The following is a 27997-nucleotide window of genomic DNA, read 5'->3' as shown; positions in this document are numbered from 1 at the left end:
CCAGACATATTGTAAGTCCGATTTTTTTTATCTGAAGATATACAGTTGAAGTCAGAGGTTTACATACACTTAGGTTGGAGTCATTAAAACTCGTTTTTCAACCACTCCACAAATTTCTTGTTAACAAACTAGTTTTGGCAAGTCGGTTAGGACATCTACTTTGTGCATGACACAAGTCATTTTTCCAACAATTGTTTACAGACAGATTATTTCACTTATAATTCACTGTATCACAATTCCAGTGGGTCAGAAGTTTACATATACTAAGTTGACGGCGCCTTTAAACAGCTTGGAAAATTCCAGAAAATGATGTCATGGCTTTAGAAGCTTCTGATAGGCTAATTGACATAATTTGAGTAAATTGGAGGTGTACCTGTGGATATATTTCAAGGCATACCTTCAAACTCCGTGCCTCTTTGCTTGACATCATGGGAAAATCAAAAGAAATCAGCCAAGAGCTCAGAAAAAAGTCACGCTCTGTCGAAGCCGGCCGTGACCCATGGGGCGGCGCACAATTGGCCCAGCGTCGTCCAGGTTAGGGGAAGGATTGGCCAGGGATATAGCTCAGTTGGTAGAGCATGGCGTTTGCAACGCCAGGGTTGTGGGTTCGATTCCCACGGGGGGCCAGTATGAAAAATTAAAAAATTATGTATGCACTCGCTAACTGTAAGTCGCTCTGGATAAGAGCGTCTGCTAAATGACTAAAATCTAAATCTCAGTGAGTAGGAATTCTTAACTGTTCAACATAATATTTTATGAGCCTTCATTTCTGTTTATGTGTAGCCTGATATTGAACAGTGAAAAGAGTTTCACAGGTGAATGAGTTTCCCTATACAGATGGGTTACAAGCGGAATGAACGAACATCACAAGTCTCCATGTCAACAGCATTCACATGCATGGCAACATGACTTGACAGTACAACTGCATGTCTGATAACTAAATCTACCCCTTCCGTTAAATTTAAATATTGAAAGGAAATATATGTACACTAAACAGGGAAAAGCCCAGAAATGAACCATTCGAAAAAAGAATGATTGGACGAGTGGATATATTCATGGTAAAAACAACCACATACATTACTAGTTAACAAAAACTTGTATTACTAAATAACAATAGCAAATGATCTGTACAAAAAATGTTAATGTAGGAAATAAAACTAAGTACAAGTTCAGAATCATACACAATTCAAGCAAAACATATTCAAGAAATCCATAGGACTTAATTTCTCTCTCTCCATACCTACACACGATTCCCCAATATCTACAAGCATTGAGCAACATCTGGCCAAAAGCAGGTCTCACATCCTCTTCGTCACACTCTTGAATTTCTGGGAGGTTTTATAGAATATGGACTTTTTCTTCTGAACATCCATGAGGTGGAGATTCCCCTCAGAAACACTCCTCATAACTCTTCTGGGCTCGTTCTCCTCTGACCCTAAGGAGAAACACAATGCTTAGTTAGAGCCCCCATCTGTATGGAGAGATTATAATATAATATGTTTCCTTTGCGGTGCGAAAAATCCAATTATTAAAAGAGTTGGTTATTTTTAGATTACTGAACATACAGTTGAAGTCGGCAGTTTACATACACCTTAGCCAAATACATTAAAACTCAGTTTTTCACAATTCCTGACATTTAATCCTCGTAAAAATCCCCTGTTTCAGGTCAGTTAGGATCACCACATTATTTAAAAAATGTGAAATGTCAGAATAATAGTAGAGAGAATGATTTATTTCATCACATTCCCAGTGGGTCAGAAGTTTAATATACATACACTCAATTAGTATTTGGTAGCGTTGCCTTTACATTTTTTAACTTGGGTCAAACATTTTACATTTACATTTTAGTCATTTAGCAGACGCTCTTATCCAGAGCGACTTACAGTTAGTGAATACATATTATTTTTTTATACTGGCCCCCCGTGGGAATCGAACCCACAACCCTGGCGTTGCAAACGCCATGCTCTATCAACTGAGCTACATCCCTGCCGGCCATTCCCTCCCCTACCCTGGACGACGCTGGGCCAATTGTGCGCCGCCCATGAGTCTCCCGGTCGCGGCCGGCGGCGACAGAGCCTGGATTCGAACCAGGATCTCTAGTGGCACAGTTAGCACTGCGATGCAGTGCCTTAGACCACTGCGCCACTCAGGAGTACGTTTCGGGTAGCCTTCCACAAGCTTCCCACAATAAATTGGGTGAATTTTGGCCCATTCCTCCTGACAGAGCTGGTGTAACTGAGTCAGGTTTGTAGGCCTCCTTGCTTGCACACACTTTTTCAGTTCTGCCCACACATTTTCTATAGGATTGAGGTCAGGGCTTTGTGATGGCCACTCCAATACCTTGACTTTGGGGTCATTGTCCATTTGGAAGACCCATTTGCGACCAAGCTTCAACTTCCTGACTGATGTCTTGAGATGTTGCTTCAATATATCCACATAATTTTCCTTCCTTATGATACCATCTATTTTGTGAAGTGCACCAGTCCCTCCTGCAGCAAAGCACCCCCACAGCATGATGCTGCCACCCCCGTGCTTCACGGTTGGGATGGTGTCCTTCGGCTTGCAATGCACCCCCTTTTTCCTCCAAACATAAAACGATGGTCATTATGGCCAAACAGTTCTAGTTTTGTTTCATCAGACCAGAGGACATTTCTCCAAAAAGTACGATCTTTGTCCCCATGTGCAGTTGCAAACCGTAGTCTGACTTTTTTATGGCGGTTTTGGAGCAGTGGCTTCTTCCTTGCTGAGCGGCCTTTCAGGTTATGTTGATATAGGACTCGTTTTACTGTGGATATACAGTGAGGGAAAAAAGTATTTGATCCCCTGCTGATTTTGTACGTTTGCCCACTGACAAAGAAATGATCAGTCTATAATTTTAATGGTAGGTTTATTTGAACAGTGAGAGACAGAATAACAACAACAAAAAATCCAGAAAAACGCATGTCAAAAATGTTATAAATTGATTTGCATTTTAAATGAGGGAAATAAGTTTTTGACCCCCTCTCAATCAGAAAGATTTCTGGCTCCCAGGTGTCTTTTATACAGGTAACGAGCTGAGATTAGGAGCACACTCTTAAAGGGAGTGCTCCTAATCTCATCTTGTTACCTGTATAAAAGACACCTGTCCACAGAAGCAATCAATCAATCAGATTCCAAACTCTCCACCATGGCCAAGACCAAAGAGCTCTCCAAGGATGTCAGGGACAAGATTGTAGACCTACACAAGGCAGGAATGGGCTACAAGACCATCGCCAAGCAGCTTGGTGAGAAGGTGACAACAGTTGGTGCGAATATTCGCAAATGGAAGAAACACAAAAGAACTGTTAGTCTCCCTCGGCCTGGGGCTCCAGGCAAGATCACACCTCGTGGAGTTGCAATGATCATGAGAACGGTGAGGAATCAGCCCAGAACTACACGAGAGGATCTTGTCAATGATCTCAAGGCAGCTGGGACCATAGTCACCAATAATACAATTGGTAACACACTATGCTGTGAAGGACTGAAATCCTGCAGCGCCCGCAAGGTCCCCCTGCTCAAGGAAGCACATATACAGGCCCATCTGAAGTTTGCCAATGAACATCTGAATGATTCAGAGGAGAACTGGGTGAAAGTGTTGTGGTCAGATGAGACCAAAATCGAGCTCTTTGGCATCAACTCAACTCGCCGTGTTTGGAGGAGGAGGAATGCTGCCTATGACCCCAAGAACACCATCCCCACCGTCAAACATGGAGGTGGAAACATTATGCTTTGGGGGTGTTTTTCTGCTAAGGGGAAAGGACAACGTCACCGCATCATAGAGACGATGGACAGGGCCATGTACTGTCAAATCTTGGGTGAGAAACTCCTTCCTTCAGCCAGGGCATTGAAAATGGGTCGTGGATGGGTATTCCAGCATGACAATGAACAAAAAAACACACGGCCAAGGCAACAAAGGAGTGGCTCAAGAAGAAGCACATTAAGGTCCTGGAGTGGCCTAGTCAGTCTCCAGACCTTAATCCCATAGAAAATCTGTGGAGGGAGCTGAAGGTTCGAGTTGCCAAACGTCAGGCTCGAAACCTTAATGACTTGGAGAAGATCTGCAAAGAGGAGTGGGACAAAATCCCTCCTGAGATGTGTGCAAACCTGGTGGCCAACTACAAGAAACGTCTGACCTCTGTGATTGCCAACAAGGGTTTTGCCACCAAGTACTAAGTCATGTTTTGCAGAGGGGTCAAATACTTATTTCCCTCATTAAAAGGCAAATCAATTCATAACATTTTTGACATGCGTTTCTCTGGATATTTTTTTGTTTGTTTTTGTTATTCTGTCTCTCACTGTTCAAATAAACCTACCATTAAAATTATAGACTGATCATGTCTTTGTCAGTGGGCAAACGTACAAAATCAGCAGGGGATCAAATACTTTTTCCCCTCACTGTAGATACTTTTGTACCTGTTTCCTCCAGCATCTTCACAAGGTCCTTTGCTGTTGTTCTGGGATTGATTTGCACTTTTCGCACCAAAGTACGTTCATCTCTAGGAGACAGAACGAGTCTACTTCCTGAGCGGTATGACGGCTGCGTGGTCCCATGGTGTTTATACTTGCGTACTATTGTTTGTACAGATGAAAGTGGTACCTTCAGGCGTTTGGAAATTGCTCCCAAGGATGAACCAGACTTTTCTGTGGTCTTGGCTGATTTCGTTTGATTTACCCATGATGTCAAGCAAAGAGGCACTGAGTTTGAAGGTAGGCCTTGAAATACATCCACAGGTACACCTCCAATTGACTCAAATTATGTCAATTAGCCTATCAGAAGCTTCTAAAGCATGACATCATTTTCTGGAATTTTCCAAGCTGTTTAAAGGCACAGTCAACTTTGTGTATGTAAACTTCTGACCCACTGGAATTGTGATACAGTGAATTATAAGTGAAATAATCTGTCTGTAAACAATTGTTGGAAAAACTACTTGTGTCATGCACAAAGTAGATGTCCTAACCGACTTGCCAAAACTATAGTTTGTTAACAAGAAATCTGTGGAGTGGTTGAAAAACGAGTTTTAATGACTCCAACCTAAGTGTATGTAAACTTCCGACTTCAACTGTACATAAATCAAACAAAACTAACCACTGTCAAAAACACATCACACCAAAAGTATGCAATCTGATGAGAAACCAAATTCTGCAGTTTTGTCCAAAAGCCAAAGAAAATCCTTCAAAATAAAAGAATAAGGGCCATACGTAACAGGCAGACAAGCTCCTTCACTGTAGATTAAAAACAGCCTGGCTTTCTAAAAGCAAGTGTTCTTCATAACAGGCATATTCAAAAAAGCATATTCTGGCCCTGCCCTGAACTTTGTGTTGCAGCTGACAGATGTAGGCCTAAGCTCTGTGTGTAAGCACCACTAGCTGAAATCAACATGGGGATTTTAGATGGGGAAAAAGGCACACATTTAATATATTTTATAAATAGTTAATGAAAGACAATTACACTCTTTCTCTGGGTCGCTTCAGGGGAGAAATACTGGTATTGTTGCACTCACCAGCAAAGCGACGCACTCTTAGCGGTCTGCTTGCTGCTACTGTGGGGTCCTGCTTTATGCGCTTGGGTGCTGAAAGGCTTTCCTGCTCTCTGCTGCTGCTACAGGGGGAGATGGAAACACAAGAGATGAAATACGTGACTATCTGAGCAGTACAACACTTCCTTCCCTGAAAAATGTATTTAGAGTATGTCACAACCACACTCACCAGTTCATTTTGCGTTTGCCCTGTGCAGCCGAAGTCATGGTCATGTAGGTTTTGCCACGTCGGATGTCTAACAGAGACGGTATCTCCAGTCTGTGGGACACAAGACTGGCAATGTCACTTTCCTTCTCAATATTTGAACAGTCTCTTACATGTGACCAAAACAAATAAACACACTGGAATAAGTACAGCACTCTGTTACGTTAGACAATTCTGAGCTCTCTCACTGCCACTTGCTCGTACCTAAAACTTAAGAGACAAGGCAGCTCAAGGTTTAGAAATACGTACTTGGAGGGGCTCGAACTCTAATACAATTTCTGTCAGTCTGTCTCCTGGGACAAAATGTGTAAAATAAAAATGTGAATCGTTGAAATAGTAAGAGAGGCAAAGCCATGGCTTAAAAATGATTTCTATTGAGAATGTCTAAATCTATGAATGTATGTATTGTTTTACATTGTTCAGCAGCTAATATTAAATTGGACTGTTGGAATTACGGAGTATGATGACCATCTTTGACAATACCACACCCACCTTTTGGGGGGTCTGCTCATGTTATTGGCTCGGGGAGCCTGCTGTTGGCTTGGACCCAAGGGGCACGAAGACTCAGCTTGATGATTGGGACTACATTGGTAAAGGACAATGGTAGCGTTGGCAAGAGCTGCTTCATTGTCTTCATCTTCAATGTCAAACGTCATGTTGGGGTCATTGACTGCAGAGTGCTGGAGAGGCAGGAGTGAAGGCCTGTTGAGTGTACTGCTGGCCTCTGGAGTGTAGAGCAGTGGAAACATCCCCTCCTGTCTCAACACCTCCTGGAGGACCATGGGACCCTGTGCTGAAGCGGAGACAACACTCCCAGGGTTTGGTGGAGACACTGCAAGCTTCCTCCTGGTAGGTTTCTTGGGAATGGGTTCCATCACTGTCACCTGGGCCGCTGGACCTAGAAAACAACACCAATAGGATTTCTATTTTATGAAGAAGCCACAAAGAACCTAACAAATTTAGGCCTTACATTATCAAATAAATGTGCAAAACAAGTTACACAACACACTTCATCAAGGTCAATTCCATTTTAATACAGTCCAATCCATGTACTGCTAATTGACAATTAGAGGATGTTTCAATTTAGGCCTAGCTCTTCAAATCACTTAATTTAATTGATAGAGGTCAAATGGAATTGACCCCAACCCTGACTTATATAAATAACAACAATTAATTTCTATAAAGTCATTCAAAAACATCCTCCACCAAGCACTTACATGGAAGTGTATACAACTTGGATGTATTCAGTACGGTAAGACCTTCGGAATGTTGCGGATATAAAATGTAAAGAGTTCCATATTTTACTTGACAAACATTCACATCTGTTCTACACACATTCATATGGGAGAGTTCTATAACCTTGCTTCTTCCTGAACAGGGTCCAGGGTTCATCCTGTTCAGCAATACACCTTTTCTGTTAGTGGTTGGTGAGGCATTCCTACATGGTTTACTAGTTTGAGCTCAAGAACAAGATAAGAACGCATTATCCAGTCTAAATCACAGCAGCCTGTCGGCTTCAGCATGTGGGTATTCACTAACAACATGGCAGCAGTTTGCCATAGCAATGTCATACATGGCCCAGGGATTAAAGTTTTTTAAAATCCCATGACTGAAACTTAAGTTGATCTCAGATCAGCGGGAAACTATTTGGCTTGAGGGACACATTGGGATTTCGAAATTCAACGAATTGCAGCACATATCTTTTGTCAAAATCGATTTGCGGCATGAAAAAGGGCAGTTATTTGAAAATATATACACTACCAGTCAAAAGTTTTAGAACACCTACTCATTCAAGGGTTTTTCTTTATTTTTACTATTTTCTACATTGTAGAATAATAGTGAAGACATCAAAACTATGAAATAACACAGTATGAAAAAAACAAATGTATTCACTCACTAACTGTAAGTAGCTCTGGATAAGAGCGTCTGCTAAATGACTAAAAAAAATATATAAAATCATGTAGTAATCAAGAAACTGTTAAACAAATCAAAATATATTTTATATTTGAGATTCTTCAAAATAGCCACCCTTTGCCTTGATGACAGCTTTGCACACTCTTGGCATTCTCAAAACCAGCTTCATGAGGTAGTCACCTGGAATGCATTTCAATTAACAGGTGTGCCTTCTTAAAATGCGTTTGAGCCAAACAGTTGTGTTGTGACAAGGTAGGGGTGGTATACAGAAGATAGCCCTATTTGGTAAAAGACCAAGTCCATGTTATGGCAACAACAGCTCAAATAAGCAAAGAGAAACGACAGTCCATCATTACTTTAAGACATCAAGGTCAGTCAATATGGAAATTTTCAAGAACATTGAACGTTTCTTTAAGTGCAGTCACAAACACCATCAAGCGCTATGATGAAACTGGCTCTCATGAGGACCGCCACAGGAATGGAAGACACAGCGTTACCTCTGCTGGAGAGGATAAGTTCATTAGAGTTACCAGCCTCAGAAATTGCAGCCCAAATAAATGCTTCACAGAGTTCAAGTAACGGACACATCTCAACATCAACTGTTCAGAGTGGACTGTGTGAATCAGGCCTCCATGGTCGAATTGCTGCAAAGAAACCACTACTAAAGGACACCAATAAGAAGAAGAGACCTGCTTGGGCCAAGAAACACGAGCAACGGACATTAGACCGGTGGAGATTTTTCCTTTGGTCTGGAGTCCAAATTGGAGATTTTTGGTTCCAACCGCTGTGTCTTTGTGAGACGCGGTGTGGGTGAACGGATGATCTCCACATGTGTAGTTCCCACCGTAAAGCATGGAGGTGGTGTTATGTTGTGGGAGTGCTTTGCTGGTGACACTGTCTGTGATTTATTTAGAATTCAAGGCACACTTAACCAGCATGGCTACCACAGCATTCTGCAGCGATACGCCATCCCAACTGGTTTGGGCTTAGTGGGACTATTACATTTTAGTCATTTAGCAGACGCTCTTATCCAGAGCGACTTACAGTAGTGAGTGCATACATTATTTTATTTTTCCCCCTACTAGTCCCCCGTGGGAATCGAACCCACAACCCTGGCGTTGCAACCGCCATGCTCTACCAACTGAGCTACTATCATTTGTTTTTCAACAGGACAATGACCCAACACACCTCCAGGCTGTGTAAGGGCTATTTTACCAAGAAGGAGAGTGATGGAGTGTTGCATCTGATGACCTGGCCTACACAATCCCCCGAACTCAACCCAATTGAGATGGTTTGGGATGAGTCAGACGGCAGAGTGAAGAAAAAGCAGCCAACAAGTGCTCAGCATATGTGGGAACTGCTTCAAGACTGTTGGAAAAGCAGGTGAAGCTGGTTGAGAGAATGCCAAGAGTGTGCAAAGCTGTCAAAGGCAAAGGGTGGTTATTTGAAGAATCTGAAATATATTTTGATTTGTTTAACACTTTTTTGGTTAATACATGATTTAATGTGTTATTTCATAGTTTTGATGTCTTTACTATTATTCTACAATGTAGAAAATAGTAAAAATAAAGAAAAACCCTTGAATGAGTAGGTGTTCTAAAACCTTTGATCGGTAGTGTATGTCCATTACAATTTCTACATACTTTCTATCTAGTCTTAGACGGTCAAGTGTTGTCTGGAGAGTTGTAAACATTTTTTTTTACCCCAAAGAAATCACTCTCCGGAGAACTTTAACCTCTGCATGGCCTTACCATGTGTGTTAGAGCACAATAATCATTTTTTAAAGAAAATAAATCACATCTGAATAGATCTTAGGTGGCGCCGGTATAAAAAGAAGATACAGAGTATCACCACCATTGAAAGACATTTTACATTTTAGTCATTTAGCAGACGCTCTTATCCAGAGTGACTTACAGTTAGTGAATACATTTTTTTTTTTTTATACTGGCCCCCCGTGGGAAACGAACCCACAACCCTGGCGTTGCAAACGCCATGCTCTATCAACTGAGCTACATCCCTGCCGGCCATTCCCTCCCCTACCCTGGACGACGCTGGGCCAATTGTGCGCCGCCCATGAGTCTCCCGGTCGCGGCCGGCGGCGACAGAGCCTGGATTCCAACCAGGATCTCTAGTGGCACAGTTAGCACTGCGATGCAGTGCCTTAGACCACTGCGCCACTCAGGAGTACAGACAGAGGAATAACCTTTTTGTAAAAATACTGAAAGGAGAAGTCCATGTCTGCAGTAGGCCTAATATGGGTTCTCATCTTTTGGCAGTTGGAGAAGTGTAGAGGTACCCAAAGAAAGTGAACCTGGTGACCTTTACACAGTGCAGACATTAAATCAGAGGTGTAAGGGAGTAAGGGCCTGGACACATTCATGCTCACAAATTGAGTTTCACCAGCCCCGACACAAGCCCAGGTACTGTGACATGGAAGATGGCTAAGTAAGGGAAAGAAAAAAATGAATCAAATCGAATAAGGCAAAAGAAAAATAGAATAATTAGATGTTTCAAAGAAACCAAGACTTAAAGGCCCAGTGCAGTCAAAAACATGATTTTCCTGTGTTTTATATACACTGAGTGTACAAAACATTAAGAACACCTAATACTGAGTTGCACCCCCTTTTGCCCTCAGAACTGCCTCAATTTGTCAGGGCACGGACTCTACAAGGTGTTGAATGCGTACTACAGGCTGGCTCATGTTGACTCCAATGCTTCCCACAGTTGTGTCAAGTTGGCTGGATGTGCTTTGGGTGGTGGACCATTCTTGATACACATTAGAAACTGTTGAGCGTGAAAAACCCAGCAGCATTGCAGTTCTTGACACAAACCGGTGCGCCTGGCACCTACTATCATACCCTGTCCAAAAGCACTTATTTTATATTGCCTATTCACCCTCAATGGCACACATACACAAGCCATGTCTCAATCGTCTCATAAATCCTTCTTTAACCAGTCTCCTCCCATTCATCTACACTGATTGAAGTGGATTTAACAAATGACATCAATAAGGGACTATAGCTTTCACCTGGTCAGTGTTCATAACGTTTTGTATACTGTGTATATTTTCCACATTATTAGCTTGGAACAATACTGTGAAATTATGAAAATTATAATGCCCTCTTAGTTTAATAAGAGCTGTTTGAAAATACTGAAATGTCAGCCTGTTTTGGTGGGATGGAGTTTTGGCATGCCTTGTGACATCACCAGACAGTAAACTAGTTAATAGACCAATAAGAGAGTTCCAAACCGCTCTGCCAATAACAGCTTGTTTTCAGTTTTCCCCTCCCCACTCAGACCACTCCCAGACAGTCCTAGAACAATTCTTGCTTGAGAAATTGCTCTTTGCTAAGAAGCTATTTTTGTTCATTTTTGACCATTTTAATGGAATACAATGACAGTAAGGTACTTAATTGTTATCCAGAAATTATTTGATATTGAGATAAAAACTGCTGCATTGGACTTTTAACCAATCAAGCAAACATAACAAGGCCACATAAAATCCTTATGGAACACAAAGCAGGGAATGAGGGAAAACAACTTATGGCCGACAAAACAGGAGTGGACACATCCTATGTTAGGCCTAAATGTTTCATGGTATAAGTGGTTCACAATCACTAGCCATGATGGATGACTCACGCTGAACAACCTGTCGCATAAAAGATACAGCTACACTGAATGGTCACCATATTAGTCATCAGTGAGGATGAGTCATACACGCTACATACTGTTAATTATTGGACATTTGATCAAGACCAATTTAGATACAACTAACTTTACATACAACTGATTAAATGGGAATAATTGTTATAGGCTACACAATTTATTTTTAATATACACCAAAGTCGTTTTAATATAAACGTGTCTTCCATTAACCGGCCTAGCTATATTTTATAAATGTTATGAACAGAACTTTGGGATTTAATTCTGTAATAAAAGTGCTTAAACTTATGAACATTCATAAATTAAACAAATTACGGGAATAGCTAGACTATGATAACACCTGGCTGAGATTGAGGATGATGTCACCAAAATAACATACACAAGCAGGGTTGTTAGAGGTTAAACGCTGGTGTGTAAAAGTAAAGTGGAGAGCACGTTGCATCACAGCATGAGGAGGCAGACTCACTTGTTTCAGTGAGACACTGCGGATGCATCATTTACATGCTGCTGACCACAGATCTGTGACACTGCTTCCTACCTCCTACATTTTACTGAGGAGGCAATTCCCAGAAATGTGAACTGTGTGGCGGTGGATTTGATATATCAATTTGCCAACACCCCCCCCCCCACAGACAAAATAGAACAAGCAACTAATTGTTTAATGTAGATGCTTTTAAGTGAGGGGGGGGGGGGGGGGGGGGGGGGATATGTAAGATTAATGGACCTATTTATTAATGTGGATAGCAGAATGCAATATTTAGGAAATTTGAGTCACAGCTCAGATAACAAGGCAGGATGAGGGGACAGTGATAAATGGTACTGCTTCTCTGACGGAGATCTGGCCCGGCAATAAATGGCAGCCAAGTTCTTTCAATCACATATTTTTGGCTTGTAGGATTAATACATGCATGAGGTGCTATTTCTGGTGGAGACCGCGCCGTATTAGGGTCGCTTGGCTGCTGCCTCTCTCTTTATAGCACTGCTGCTGTTCTCGCTGACGGGGCAGGGGCGTTTACGCTTGCCTCGCCTACCTTCTTTTCCCTGCAGTGAATTTGCATTTTCATGAATGAGGTTTGAGCAGCCTGGGTTGGGAGGGCTGGATGCTGGATTGACTGAGTACAAGATATGGAGGAAAGGGGGAGGGGGGCAAGGAGGTAGAGTGTGATCGAGCAGGAATAAGTAAGACTGGTACAGAACGAGGTTGGAGGAGAGAGAGAAGAGTGATTGAAATTGTGTGGGCCATGCTGTGCTGAGGGGAGATAAAGGGATGGGTACAAGGCATTGGACTGGCGGGGTGTAGAACCCTATTGAGAGGGTCATGTGTGATGACCCTTAAGTCAAGGACATTCATGTAATTCACAATCACAAAAAGTAATTCTGAACTAGATAAGAAAGACGTGCAAAAAGTAGGGCTGTGACGGTCATAGAATTTTGGATGATGGTTATTGGTCAGCCAAATGACCGGTCACCATTATTACTGCTCAAATAGCAAAATAAAATATGCACATTGCTCTGCTCCTGACTGCATGTGCTGCTGCTGCAGGGAGGGGCTGTAGCCTAGGCAACCGAGTACATGTTTGCTACAACACCTTGCTTGTTTCAGCAAGGAGCAACAAAGTTTAATCACATTGTTAAGAGTCCATGTTACCGCAGAAACAGACTCAACCGCACAAATGCCTGGCCACCCAGTCTTCAGTCATCCACCCCCAAAAAATAAACGTTTTAAATGGTTATGAAGGTTATTAGTAAAAAGTGTTTTTAAAGCCATTTCCGTTGTTGCACTGTGGTCGTCTGGTGTTGTTTTCTTTCAAATGTAGCCGACGTTTCCCACAATGTGTTTCAATCAAATGTAGACCACCTGTTCAGCAGAAAATATCATTACAGCCAATTTGGACGGCCATATTTCACATACTTCCTTATTGTATTTCCCAAAGGTTTTCCCAGTCCTTTTCTTTCTCTAAAGGGGTCTTGAGTGTTATTTCATTTCCATAAAATATCTTTAGTTCCAGACCAGGAAGTCTGCAGTGCTGCACAACTGGAAATGAAATTCTATTTAATTTTGGAATACTTTTGTAGTTTATTCTGTAACAGTTTGCCTATTTTTCCTAGTTTAAGAATCAGTTGAAGTGCCAATTGATATCCCATCATCTCTTGAGGAAGGCAGAAGGGAAATTAAGTTGTTACACTAAACACCAGTGATCAGTGGGAATAAAACAAAAAACACATTGTTAATTCACAGATCAATATTACTCATGGCCTCTCACTTCTGTTTGACCATTACAGTGGGGATGTTTAATATTGTCAGTTCATTATTTTAACCATTCCAGTCTTTGTTAACATCAAGTTTATACTAGTGAATCCTGAAACAAGTTTTATCACAACTGTGAAATTGCTGATGAACACTTAACAGCTGAAACAGAGCTTTTACCACAGGAGTGATGACTTTGATGGACATGTTTGATCCCCTCCGACAGTCACTATGAAGGATTCCATGTGGCGAGCTGTTAGATTAATGACCAGGTTAGCAGGCCTGTGGGAGAGTAAAGACAGGTTTACCTTTCCATGATGGATTGGGTTGAAGGCGCAGCGAGACTCTCCTCTTATGTTTCTCAGCACCTGAGTGACAGACAACAGTATGTTCAACAACACAGCCTCCTTCATGACTACCATGCCACCCCCCAGTTATCAGCACAACACACAGCATGACTAGCGTCACAGCTCAGCCGGCACAGTTATCAATAGAACAGACACAATCGTGCCTCAGCATTTGGCTGTGGCAAATGTGAATAGTCATCATGAGCTGTGCAGCAACGTCTGCTGCTGTACACTTGCCTGGTTAAAGAATGGGTAGCCCTTTACACTTGTACCCGTATATGGGTTGAAAATGGCAGATTTGAACATTGATAAGCACCTAAATTGGAATGCAGTGGCTGTACAGTAACATGCTATACATGACGTCAGATCTCAGGGTCTGAGATTCACAGCGCTGTATGGGTTTTGACTGACAGCTGTTCTGAACTTGAGCACCGCACACAACAAGAAGATGCCCCCATCCCTCCCGCTAATTGGGCAACTTTAGAAAACATGTCTGAGTGAGTGAAATGCTGTAAAGTACGAGGACTCTATGTATTTTGAAAGATGAGACGATAAAGGATTATAATACATATCGCTTTGTTTGACTATGTTTGATGTACAGTTACAAGATAACATGGCGTTATACCCTGGGTTGTCCTGAACAGAATGAGCCTATTTGTTGTATTGTGAAGAAAACTTGCGGCGGACCACGCATCTGAATGCACTCGTGCATCCATTCCATGCGCACCAAAATTACAATCTGTTTCTCTGAATTGGCTTGTGAAAGCCTAACACTAAGATCGTATTTTATAATTTTGCTAGTCATTTTGCCCACTTGACCCAGATTGTGATTTATAAAATTGACCGTGTTTGGATTGCGTAAACAACAGTAATTGTGTAAAGGCAAGGATGCAGGGCTATATTCCAAATAAAACAACTACCAGTGTGCTTGCTCTAATTCCTAAACGGCACAGCTAGGAGAGCAAAAAAAAAAGCACCTTATAGTTGAGGACTGAGTCATAAAACTGCATTGAAATTACTTTGGAACTGTGCACACTTGAGAGGTGTGGCTACTTGGAAACATCAGTTAGACCTCTCACTCAAAAAACTTGAAATGTTTTTGTCTTATGTTGCACCTACCTCAAATTTCCCAAGAATATTCTTATCATGTTACTGCAGAGAGTCTTTTCAGATTTGGTTAAAAAACTAATGCGGTGAAAATGACAGTAAATGTAAAATGCACATAAAATCAACAGTGTAATGTTTGGATTCAGTCTTGTGTCAGCTGAACTGTTGCCCTCACCTTTAGTCTAATCATTTTCCCATAATCTCCAAACTGTTCCCTTTTCATTTCTACCATGGTTATGCATTTCCATATTTATTCTGTAAGAAACATTTCAATTTAGCCCTATCCAATTCCCACAAGGGTAAGGGTTAAAGGTCCAATGCATCCATTTTAATCTAAATATGAAATCATTTCAGGGTAACAATTAAGTTCCTTACTGTGATTCTTTTTGACCATTTTAATTGAAAACAAACAAAAAATGGCTTTTTAGCAAAGAGCAATTTCTCAAGCAAGAAGTTTGCTAGTGGACTGTCTGGGAGTGGTCGAATGAGGTTATTGGCAGAGAAAACTAGCTGTTATTAGCAGAGAGGTTTGGAACGGTTTCTTATTAACTAATTAACCATTTGGTGATGTCACCAGGCAGGCCAAAATGCCATCAAAACAGGCAGACATTTCTGATGGTATTTTCTTAAACTAAAAGGGCATTATGTGTGGTCCTCTGTAGCTCAGCTGGTAGAGCACAGCGCTTGTAACGCCAAGGTAGTGGGTTCGATCCCCGGGACCACCCATACGTAAAAATGTATGCACGCATGACTGTAAGTCGCTTTGGATAAAAGCGTCTGCTAAATGGCATATTATTATAATAATTATTATCATAATTTTCACAATTTCATCATATTATTCCAACCTCAGTGTAAAAATATATATAAAATGGAGGAAAATCACATTTTTGACTGCACTGGGCCTTTAAATAAATGTAGCGTTAAATAAATAATAACAGTAGTCTTCAGGATAGTCATTGCAAGGTGAAAACGGAGGGAATAGAACAAACAGACGGGACCTATTGAGATCTGGTATCATACGTTTGTGCTCATGGCTTGTGAAAGCAGGGTCAAATTACAGGGTATCACTCAACTACAAGCACAAGTGGACAAGGCCAAAAATACTAAATAAAAGACACAGGGAAACAAGCATGTGACGGGTGCAGGGGGACAGGTGCGGGGTGCACCTGCTGACATATGATGGACAGCAACATAGTAATTAAGTATTGCTGGCCAGCTTTGGTTCACGCTCCATTGTCTCCTAGGGGCTGAATGTCATGAAAGGAGGCCTGATGGTGCACTGGTGCTGGGTTATAAAGGGTGTGATAGGACCTGGAGAATGGTGGCTCCCGTGTGTGTAGGCTCCCATGAACAACAGTAAATAGAGCCCAATAGCCCAGGGCCACCAGATATTGCTGTATGGCCACTGGTGGCCTGAAAATAAAACACTACAACAGATGATTAAACAGTCGACCAGGGGGGTAATACTACAAAGCAAGATCTATGGCCAGCTAACTTGCAAAAATATTCTGAATTAACTTGAGATTTTCTAGAAAGATGAGCATGAAATGGGCACAGTCTAATTAAATCAACAACCAAAAACCCATATCTAACTTTAGCTTTCTTAATGAACCCGAAAATCAATAGTTATTTCTGGTTGTTTATCAAAGTTAGATGGCTAACTCATTGATCCTGCTTTGTAGTATACCCCATCAGGGGGAAAGGACATGTCATCATTGCCACTGGGAGTTCAAGCAAATTGGCCAAACAATTATGCGGTGCACACACACTCAAATATTTTGGGATTTTTAAGACAACATAAGGTGTGAAGTCATGACTTACTACTGCAGGGACTGTTTTGATGGGGACAGATGAGGTGTGAGAATGACAGGATGGGTGCGAGCTCTGGCCTAAGCCTAGAACCTTCAGCCTGGGTCTCCTCATCCTTCTGCTCCCCTCCCTTCTCCTGATCGGCCCACACCACACCCCTCTCCCTGAGGACCAGGTGCTCCAGGTCCTGGTTCTCAGCCTCGTCGGCAGCTGTGACCAGGCCCGACACCCTCAGCGTCCAGTACTGTCTGCTGTAGGCTGGCAGCAGCATGTGCACCATTCTGAATGGAAGAAAGCATGAAACTCAGGCTTAAATGACATTCTGTTGAGTCAGTATCACAATTTATAGTGTAAAGGTGCCAAAGTGAATTACAGTGGGGGAAAAAAGTATTTAGTCAGCCACCAATTGTGCAAGTTCTCCCACAAGATGAGAGAGGCCTGTAATTTTCATCATAGGTACACGTCAACTATGACAGACAAATTGAGAAGAAAAAAATTCCAGAAAATCACATTGTAGGATTTTTAATGAATTTATTTGAAAATTATGGTGGAAAATAAGTATTTGGTCACCTACAAACAAGCAAGATTTCTGGCTCTCACAGACCTGTAACTTCTTCTTTAAGAGGCTCCTCTGTCCTCCACTCGTTACCTGTATTAATGGCACCTGTTTGAACTTGTTATCAGTATAAAAGACACCTGTCCACAACCTCAAACAGTCACACTCCAAACTCCACTATGGCCAAGACCAAAGAGCTGTCAAAGGACACCAGAAACAAAATTGTAGACCTGCACCAGGCTGGGAAGACTGAATTTGCAATAGGTAAGCAGCTTGGTTTGAAGAAATCAACTGTGGGAGCAATTATTAGGAAATGGAAGACATACAAGACCACTGATAATCTCCCTCGATCTGGGGCTCCACGCAAGATCTCACTCCGTGGGATCAAAATGATCACAAGAACGGTGAGCAAAAATCCCAGAACCACACAGGGGGACCTAGTGAATGACCTGCAGAGAGCTGGGACCAAAGTAACAAAGCCTACCATCAGTAACACACTACGCCGCCAGGGACTCAAATCCTACAGTGCCAGACGTGTCCCCCTGCTTAAGCCAGTACATGTCCAGGCCCGTCTGAAGTTTGCTAGAGTGCATTTGGATGATCCAGAAGAGGATTGGGAGAATGTCATATGGTCAGATGAAACCAAAATAGAACTTTTTGGTAAAAAAACTCAACTCGTCGTGTTTGGAGGACAAAGAATGCTGAGTTGCATCTAAAGAACACCATACCTACTGTGAAGCATGGGGGTGGAAACATCATGCTTTGGGGCTGTTTTTCTGCAAAGGGACCAGGACGACTGATCCGTGTAAAGGAAAGAATGAATGGGGCCATGTATCGTGAGATTTTGAGTGAAAACCTCCTTCCATCAGCAATGGCATTGAAGATGAAACGTGGCTGGGTCTTTCAGCATGACAATGATCCCAAACACACCGCCCAGGCAACGAAGGAGTGGCTTCGTAAGAAGCATTTCAAGATCCTGGAGTGGCCCAGCCAGTCTCCAGATCTCAACCCCATAGAAAATCTTTGGAGGGAGTTGAAAGTCCGTGTTGCCCAGCGACAGCCCCAAAACATCACTGCTCTAGAGGAGATCTGCATGGAGGAATGGGCCAAAATACCAGCAACAGTGTGTGAAAACCTTGTGAAGACTTACAGAAAACGTTTGACCTGTGTCATTGCCAACAAAGGGTATATAACAAAGTATTGAGAAACTTTTGTTATTGACCAAATACTTATTTTCCACCATAATTTGCAAATACATTCATTAAAAATCCTACAATGTGATTTTCTGGATTTTTTTCCCTCATTTTGTCTGTCATAGTTGACGTGTACCTATGATGAAAATTACAGGCCTCTCATCTTTTTAAGTGGGAGAACTTGCACAATTGGTGGCTGACTAAATACTTTTTCCCCCCACTGATGTTCCATATGTATGCAAAACCTAGTACAGTATGATTCATATGACTAATACTCTCTATTCACTAATTCATATGAGTAAGCGACAACAACACTGTACATTCTCTGGAGGTAATGTATGACACAGGTATGGATGGCGCACAGCTATTCATACTCACATAGTACAGTGTGAGTCACATGACTGATACTCAATTATTCATAAATATTATTTCATATCATTCCCATCTTAATATGCCTGTCCGTCTACCTGACCATATCTGCCCATTCGTGTAGGATTGAGGCCGGAAGATTACTTCTAAAACATGTAGCAATATCTGTACAACAGATGTTGTGGAGTACAGGCTCAGATTGACTTAAGTCTACTTTATTGGTCTGAAAGGTCTGACAAACCCCAACGCCATCTTATGTTAATATCACTGCATTTCCACTCTCTGTCTTCAGTGGATACACGTGGATGATTCAACTCTGACATGCAATGCCAGGCATTTGTTCCAGCCCTGCTGTAGCATACCAGAATCTTGCAATCAGCTGCTCAACAGGATCTTTTTGAGCAGGGCTGGAACAAAAGCCTGCCTACCCAGTAGCTCTCCAGCTGGAGCGTTGGCTTGGCCACATGTTTTATACAGTAAGTGAGGTATTTTTCTACCGTGGTATCACTGGGGTACCGAGTACCAAATAATACAATTAATATTGGTATCGAAGTCCAAATTCTGGTATGGTGACAACATTACCGTACATGTTTAACCCTGTAAGAGGAAAAATTACCTACTTTTTAGTCTGTTTGTTCTCCTGGTCCTGGAGACTGATGAGGTGGGTCATTTGCTCAATGTGCTGCTTGAGGTCCTCTACCTGTAGCTGGAGCCTGTGGCAGCGAAGGTCCTTCTGGAGTACCTGAGGGGGAAAGGGGAAAGTGGAAGAGCTGGTGAAATGACCACGAGGGAACATATTGAGTAACCCTGACCACAGCTAGAGAACAAGCTGGCAGGGAGTCATCAGTGACGCACAAGACAATGAGTCTTGAGGAGTTCATTTTGTGCCATGCTTCATCTCTGAGAACCTGTCTTCTGGGTAAAAAAGAAAAGCTGTCATCCACCTCTGACGTAAAAGACTATACGAAACGACAGCAGAGAGAACATTTGACAAGCGGATGAATCATTGTCCTGTGCCACTTCCTAGAAGAGGGATGAGAAAAGAAAATAAACATCTACATGGTTTTAGGTAACTGGCTGTGTGAGGGATGCGTAAAGACCATTGATCCATTCACCTCAGTCATCCACCAGTGAACAAGAGCAATAAAATAAGCACAGTTCTAATTACCAGGAGAACAGATGGAAGAAAACAAACTGTCACAACAACAGTTGGGACATAATTGCAAGAACAAACACCCCCCCACACAAAGAAAGGTAGCATTGAGCTAACTTCCTGTGACGCGTTCCATCCCTTTAAAAATTTACTCTGGGAGATGGAAAAAAACATATTTAAAGGGATAGTTCACCTTAACCGTAAATAGGACAATTTCTATGTATAATTAGCAAGTCGTTTATTATATGACTCCGATCCAGCGTGTCAGCAACCAAAAAGGTGGCTTAGTTTAGGTAGCTTACAATTAGCAGCATTGTCAATAAATATTCCCAATCCCTTCAGGATTTTGCAAGGATTTTCTGTGATATTTGTGGGCAACAATGCGCTGACGAGGGAAAAAGTGTGTTGACGTGTGGCTTGGTTGAAACATATTATGCTATAAATGTGCCACGATTGGTTGAAATTGCAAGCCCTCTTTTTGTACTGCGGTGACAGGTCTGTTTTATGCGTTAATAATGTGACGATTTTACTGTTTTATGTGGAAATAGTGCGGTGATTGGTCAAATTTGCAAACCCTCGCACAATATGCAGGGAATTGTTGATTTTGCTAAAAAAATTTAGATCGCAGAATCCTGGAGGGAGTCTTCCTCTACAGCTCCACCTACCACTACATGAACAAAATAACCCATATACCACACCACCCCAACCCCTGGGTCAAGCGCTACCATATCTCCTGATCCCTCACCTCTGGTGGCTGGGAGTCCTGTCCCAGCAGCTTCATGTCATTCTCCATGCGGTGCAGCCAGCCGTCGTTCTCAAGGAAGCGCAGCTCAGCCTCCTCCAGCCTCTTGCGGATGTGCTGCTGCTGTGTGAGGAGGGAGGCCAGCTTGCGCTCGTGCTTGCAGGTGGCCTATTCAACAACAACAGAGCCTGTCAGATGGGGATATGACAAAGGAGTGTATGCGCTTTAAACATCCATCTATCACTGATACATCATAAAAGACATGCTCCTTCTGGAACCATTTTCTGGCTAAAATGACAGTGATAACATTTGATAAGGAGGGAGGGAGTCTTCTAAGTGAGGTGATATAAAGCAGGTCCTTTTTCAGACCTTCTCAGTCTTGTCTTTGGCACCGAAGAGCTGGGCCTGCTGGTTCCACTCCTCGCTGTGGCGCTGACGTAACTCATTCTCCTTCAGCTGCCGCTCCAGAACAAGGTGCTCCCTCCTGATCTGAGTACGGCTGGAGAAAATGCTCTGCAGGGACTCTGACACCCTGTCCAGAAAAAAGGGGCAACCAGCCAGTTATCGTTAAATGGAGTCTTTGCTTAATAAAATACTGTTTTTAGTGTTTGCCTTTCCTCAATAAAAATCCTATGTCATGTTATTGTACTACGTTATTGTACTACTCAACAGGTTGAACGATGTTCAAATCAGGCTTCTGCCCTGGATCACCCTCAGCAGCTTTTACCCAATAAGGCAGAGGCCTTGCAACAATGTCTCATTCTGGTAAAGGAAGAGGGGTATGCAGGTAAATAAATAAATAGACAGACAGTGGAGAGCTGCCGCTGAGATGTGACTGCACTCTCCAATGTAACCCCTGTGACGTAGGAGCCGCCGTGGCCTTGCCAGACTGATGAATTTTTAATAGTGTGAGAAGCGTGCTGCCTCTCTTCAGAGCCTCACATTGTGCGAGTTGTGAATTCTGATGCCGGTGAATGAAACGCGTGGGAATGAGACTCATTCAGCTCCCCCCCCCCCCTCTTTAAACAGATGCCACTGCAGCCCTTGGAGGGGAGTGAAGGAAGGAAGTTTTTAGCTTTCTGGGGTGTCTAATATAGATATGTGTAAATGTTTTTGTTGTTTTTTACGTGGCTCACAGCTGCCCCTATCAAAAATGCAGAGCAAACTCTCCACCCACCAGGTCCTTGGGCTTTGTACTTTTCCTCGTCATGATAAATTATCTATGGATTTCAATTAAAAGTCTACAAGTTTAAAGGACAACACTCAAGTGTGGTTGCATATTATGCATAACAGAACTTATATTACTGTATAAATACATGTTTTGCCTTTGTTTGTTGCATGCACACTGGCACAAGAAATAAGTGCTTACTTGTGAATCTCTGTTTGGTTCTGAATGGAGATGGTATTATGGCCTCCAGGAACAAGAGGGTCCATCTTCCTCTCCTCATACTCTTTCAACTTCTTCTTCAACTGAACGATCTGAAACGGCATAAACCGTAGATAAAATGGTCAGGTAGAAACAATCACCTATTTCAAGACAAAGTATCTGTCTTTTATCTGAGGAGGAAGGCCATAAAAAAAAAAGAGGACAGCGAAATGTATATGCACACATTTTCTGACCCTAAGGGCCTCCAGTCAGTGTAGTAGAGATGGGTGCTTCGTCTTCCATTACCTCTTCTCGCTGCCTCTCACATATCACTGCATACTGGCCGATGTGACTGTCCAAGCTGACAACATTCCTCTTGAGCTAAAGGACAGGTGGATGCATGTAAAGATGTAAGGAGGGAGAAAGGCATTACAAACAGAGAAATATTGTAAGAAATGCCATGTAGTACAAGTTCCACTGTCAAAACTACCTCTCTGAACTCATGTTCGGCTTTTAAAAAACACAGAGCTTATTACAGATGAAGGTCCACTAAGGGGAGCACAGCCAAAGAGGCCTAAGTAAATCCTATAACATTGTTGGGATGGGTGAGTAGTTTACTGACCGATGATTTGATCTCTTTGGCCCTGTTGGCGTATTTCAGTGTGTTGTGGGTGTCGTCATACGATTTGGAGGAGGGGCTAATGTTGGCGATCATGACCGTCCTGCAGTTCCCGCCCAGAGAATCTTTAAGGAGTCGTGTTAGCTTGCTGTCCCTGTATGGTATGTGGGCTTTCTTACTCTGCTAAAATAAATAAAGCAAAAGCAACATTAGCCTGCGAAAAGAGTAAAAGCGGAAAACAGGAAAAGGTTAGACCTACACATTCAGGTTTGGGGTGGGGAAAGGTCTGAAAAACCTCACTGAACATAAAATGCTTTTTTATTTATACCAATTCATTCCAACAGTCATATGACCCCTTAGTTCTTACTGCATACAGTAAATGCCCAGTGACAATGGGACAACACACTAATAAGGCTGTATAGTGGGCCGTTTTAGAATAGTCATATACACTGAATGTACAAAATATTAAGAACACCTGCTCTTTCCATGACAGACTGACCAGGTGAAAGCTATGATCCCTTATTGATGTCACTTGTTAAATCCACTTCAATCAGTGTATATGAAGGAGAGGAGACAGGTTAAATAATTATTTTTAAGCTGAGACAATTGAGACATGGATTGTGTATGTGTGCCATTCAGAGGGTGAATTGGCAAGACAAAAGATTTAGGTGCCTTTGAACGAGGTATGGTAGTAGGTGCCAGACGCACCAGTTTGTGTCAAAAACTGCCACACTGCTGGGTTTTACACGCTCAACAGTTTCCCGTGTGTATCCAGAATGGTCCACCACCCAAAGGACATCCAGCCAACTGTGGGAAGTATTGGAGTCAACATGAGCCAGCATCCCTGTGGAACGCTTTCGACACATTATAGAGTCCATGCCCCGACGAATTGAGGCTGTTCTGAGGGCAAAAAATATTGCAACTCAATTTTAGGAAGGTGTTCTTAATGTTTTGTATATAGATATATATTTTTTTTTTTTACTTTGGCAGACTAACTATTTGTTTCCATAAACAGGTTTCTGGCAGACAGATACCTTTCATTTCTATAGAATATGAAAACTCCCAATCACATTATCTTCTGCTGGTGTGAATGTGCTAGGTCTGAATTCAGCCTGGCTTCACTAATGGCACAGATGCATCTTGAGTACATTACATCTGTTCAGGTGAGTCACAGTCTCATGGAGATTCAAATGGCAGGAATTACCAGGAACTTGCAGAGGAAAAGTGATCTACAATGAGCTGGGGGCTGCCCAGCTGTTCTCCCTGGCCGAACCCTACATCTGGATTCAGGAAACCCTTATATTTCCAGTCGATCCTATGGGAGCTCAAAGTTTGCAGCTAAAAGGAGGTTGTCCCAATTAAGCAGAGCGAGTCTTTCGTCAGAGCAGGATTTACAATGTACAGAGAAACAGCCTGAGAGAGAGGAAATGGGCCAGTGGAGAAAACCACAAAGGCTAAATGTGCAACTGCAATTCATGGCCATGGGACCAGTCCTATCATTCCCTAAAGCGAACAACGGTGGCATGAAAAATAAAAAAAAACATTTAGGAACAGCGGTGGCACGTTTGTCCAGCATTTCCTAAATGCAAGTGGCCTGCTTGTGGACTCCACAGGGACAGTGGTAAACCGAGACGTTTCAGTGACAGGTTAATATATGCAACTGGAGTGAAATATTACCCAAATACTTGGCTAGCTAACAGACCAAGCAAGACTCCATGAGTCACAGGGAGCTGCTCACTTTTTTTATGGCAACAACTGAGCAGGGGAGTGTAGCTGCCAGTGTATGATGTAAAATTGCAATCAATGAAACAAAATACAAACAAAATGAAGGCAGAATAAATTAGACTAGACCACCCTAAATTTCCCAAAGAAAAAAAGAATCTTAAAAAATGCACAGGGTGACAACAGGAATCAACTGGCACAGAGAAAATGAACTTCAGCAAGGGATAACCCTAATACCATTCATTGGTGAGATAAACATATGAAATCAGGGGATGTAGCTCAGTTGGTAGAGCATGGCGTTTGCAATGCCAGGGTTGTGGGTTCGATTCCCACGGGGGGCCAGTATTAAAATGTATGCACTCACTAACTGTAAGTCGCTCTGGATAAGAGCGTCTGCTAAATGACTAAAATGTAAATGTAAATCACTTGTAACACCAGGGTAGTGGGTTCGATTCCTGGGACCACCCATACGTAAAATGTATGCACGCATGAGTTCGGGAACGAACTCAATAGTTTAAAATGACTTAAACCAAATCGAAACTGTGTAGAAATGATAATGGTCCTACATTCATACAGTTTCTTGACTGTGTCCAGCTATCTTATAATCGCCAAAATGAAAGCCAGACAGCCCAGGAGCATTGAAAATGCGAAAAAATATGGATAGAGGACTATCTTAAGCAAATTTTGACGGCGAGGAAATATACGTTTCAGTGCGTCCCTCTGGACCTCGAAGACCGAATGCGGCCCCCGGAATAAAAAATGAGTTTGACACCCCTGTCTTAGAGTTAAATCTAGACATAAGTTTGTGTATTCTCAGTGGTGAGGTAGCAGCACCCAGGCCTGTTCAACATTGCTTACGAGTCACACAGAAATGCCTGTGGGTGGTATTGTCAAAAGATCAACCACCTTTTTGAATTATATTGAATTCTGTGCACGGCAACATTTCCTTTGAATAATTGAAGGTCCTATTCAATCAGAAACATGCATCAAGATGCTTTACACATACCTTAGGGTCAGCCAGAGCGTTGATGACATTTCCCAGGGCAAGGAGTGAACGGTTGATGTTTGCGCCTTCCCGTTGACGTGCTCCCTTTGCGTTAGTGGCACTTGCTCGCTCGGAGCCAGCGAGGTCAATCAGGCTCATTTTGGCCACCCGGACATTTGGATTAAGGCTGGCCGTCCTGTCCTGTTGCTTCAAGTAAATCTAGGGGGACAAGAACACCAACAATTTCATCTTCACCTGTCCAGTGACTGCAGTGGGTAAACCCGCTTGCCGTCTGGTAAAATGAGGAAAGGTAGATGACTCCACTCCATTGAAATAGCCTACCTGAAATACAGCATGGGATCGTGACGAGGTGGCATTCATGTCGGTGGGGTGCTGCGTTCTATTCCGATTGCCATAATCCAAAGCTTCAAGGATGTGCTCAGCAGACTTAGGCTACAGAAGAGGTCACATGGCTCCATTTAAACAAATAAAATCAGTACACATACATAAAAAATAGATGTAAATTCATTCAACTATGGAAAAAACAACAACAAACACAGCTGACAGACAACAAATAACCTGTTTCTCACTAACCTGGTGCAGAGTAAGGCCTTGGACAACCACTCCTTTCGAGGGGTCCTCCCTCACTGCAAGAGGTCCCACATTAGCCAAGAGGTCCCGGATCTGCTCATTATAGACCTGCAAACCAGTTATGACAAAAACGTGACTTCTTTCTAATGACAATTTAAAGACATTCAAATTCTGATTCATTAATAAAATGTTTCTTTAATTCCCAGGTATGGTGGAGGAATATTTTTCCTTGATTTCTGTGTACATTTATTAACTGAAAAAATCAGACAGACAAAACCAAAGAGTCACCTCAAGATAAGAAAATGCTACATCGAATATTTTCTCTTCCTTGACTTGATCCATACGGTTGAAGAGCTCCGTCATGGTGCGATACATCACACCCGGGTCATTGCTTGAGCCCAACATGGTGTGTGTCTTGCCTGCTCCTGTTGCGCCATAAGCGAAGACTGCAACGTTTCAGAGAAGGATTAGTAATTAAACAATATCAAAACTTCCACTTCAAATTAAAATACATCTGATTTTGGTAGGTTTAAATGTGAAACCAAATGTTTTGGAATTTAACTGGGGTATAAAGATGTAGGCTAGTACAGCATACTAATTAACATTTCTAAAATGGGCCTCTATACTATGACATTAATTTAAATCAGGCTGTTTGCAACACTGTTTTCACGAAGTCTGTCTCAATGTGCACATAGCCATAGGCCTACTAATCAGATGGTGTATTCCTGTATAGATTAGTAGGCTTAGGCCCATTTTATTACCTGTACAGTTAAAGCCATTCAACACTCCATCAAGTATCCTTTTAGTGGTGTTCTCAAAAATATCCACCTGAGAAGAATCCTCCCCAAAAACATTGTCAAAGACAAATTTCAGGTCCTTATTGGCTCTCTTGTTGACATCTCTGTTTCGAACTCTTGGTCCCCCGAAAGATGTAATTTGCTGTTCCTTGGGGTCAAATATTAGCATGTGGTTGTCCACAACTTGGACCACATTCCTGAAGTTCTCGCACTTCTCATTGTCGTTTATTGGCCGCACACGAACAACCACTTTGACATGGCTGCACACGTCCATGACTCTTCTCCCTGTGTATTGATCTAGTTGAGAGATCACAAGGAAGAGGCTTTAGCTGACTAAACTCCACGGTGAAGGATGTTTCTGATGAACTCCACCAACGGAGTGGAGCAGAGACCAGGCTTTGTGTAATAATAACATAGCTAGCTACTTGCATTCGACAACATTACATTTTAAGCAGTGAACATATACAAATATGTTGTTACATTCAGAACAGGGCGACTTGAATGTGTCGTGTAGTCGTCGCCCGTATTGCCTAGTCACTGGCTAACTAACATTAGCAGTCAACAAAGAGCCATAGAAGCTCCACTCTGAGCGAAAACAGCAAGTACTGCGAGTTTAAAATACATCGTAAACATTAGTTCTGCTCAGGAACAAAGTATAATACATCCACAGCTTACCTTTGACTATAATGTTTTCACATTTGCAATTGTGGCTAGCTAGTACAGCCAAGGCTACCTTTTCTCCCAAGACCAGCGCGTCTTTTCAAAAACAAGCCCCCTCTTCCTTCGTAACAGCTGATTGGCTATGCACTGCGAGTGACGTCGATGAGGTTGGTGTTACAGTGCATGAGGAAGAAGTGGTTTAAAAACTCTGTTCGTATGCCAGCTATTAGCTAGCAAATTTGGTTTGTATCATATAATTGAAACCATTATGGCACAGAGCTAGCATTATTGCGTCAAGACCAATATCCTAAGTACAATTTGCATCGTCCAGTTGCAAGCTATTCAAGGTGTTGTAACACAAACTACTAACTAGCTACTACAGCTGAACGGAACGCA

The 27997-nt window shown here is 42.3% G+C and overlaps 1 protein-coding gene across 1 annotated transcript; it reads right to left on the bottom strand.

Moving 5' to 3' along the window:
• kif18a (kinesin family member 18A) lies at positions 1-27685 on the bottom strand. The gene is made up of 18 exons (XM_084154549.1): positions 27617-27685; positions 26906-27238; positions 26433-26590; positions 26148-26252; positions 25896-26006; positions 25575-25772; positions 22850-23029; positions 22534-22608; positions 22231-22340; positions 21231-21393; positions 20865-21029; positions 19587-19708; positions 16861-17129; positions 13894-13953; positions 6253-6658; positions 5725-5814; positions 5520-5617; positions 1-1435 (listed from the first exon to the last, which is right to left on the bottom strand). Exons 2-18 carry the CDS (start codon positions 27213-27215, stop codon positions 1299-1301), a joined length of 2757 nt encoding a protein of 918 aa, XP_084010675.1. The 5' UTR covers positions 27216-27238; positions 27617-27685; the 3' UTR covers positions 1-1298.
• Between the last annotated feature and the right edge of the window lie 312 nt (positions 27686-27997).

The sequence above is a fragment of the Coregonus lavaretus genome (assembly GCF_964263955.1).
Source record: "Coregonus lavaretus genome assembly, chromosome: 37".
Lineage (NCBI taxonomy): Eukaryota > Metazoa > Chordata > Actinopteri > Salmoniformes > Salmonidae > Coregonus > Coregonus lavaretus.
Note: the sequence above shows the minus strand (reverse complement) of the source record. Positions and strands in the feature narration are given on the sequence as shown.

Excerpts from the sequence above, each read along its gene's own strand:
- kif18a (XM_084154549.1), bottom strand. The coding sequence starts at position 27,215 with ATGGACGTGTGCAGCCATGTCAAAGTGGTTGTTCGTGTGCGGCCAATA. Across the intron at positions 23,030-25,574 it reads ACGCTCTGGCTGACCCTAAG|CAGAGTAAGAAAGCCCACAT; the intron begins GTATGTGTAAAG and ends TATTTATTTTAG. Across the intron at positions 22,341-22,533 it reads GTGAGAGGCAGCGAGAAGAG|ATCGTTCAGTTGAAGAAGAA; the intron begins GTAATGGAAGAC and ends ATGCCGTTTCAG.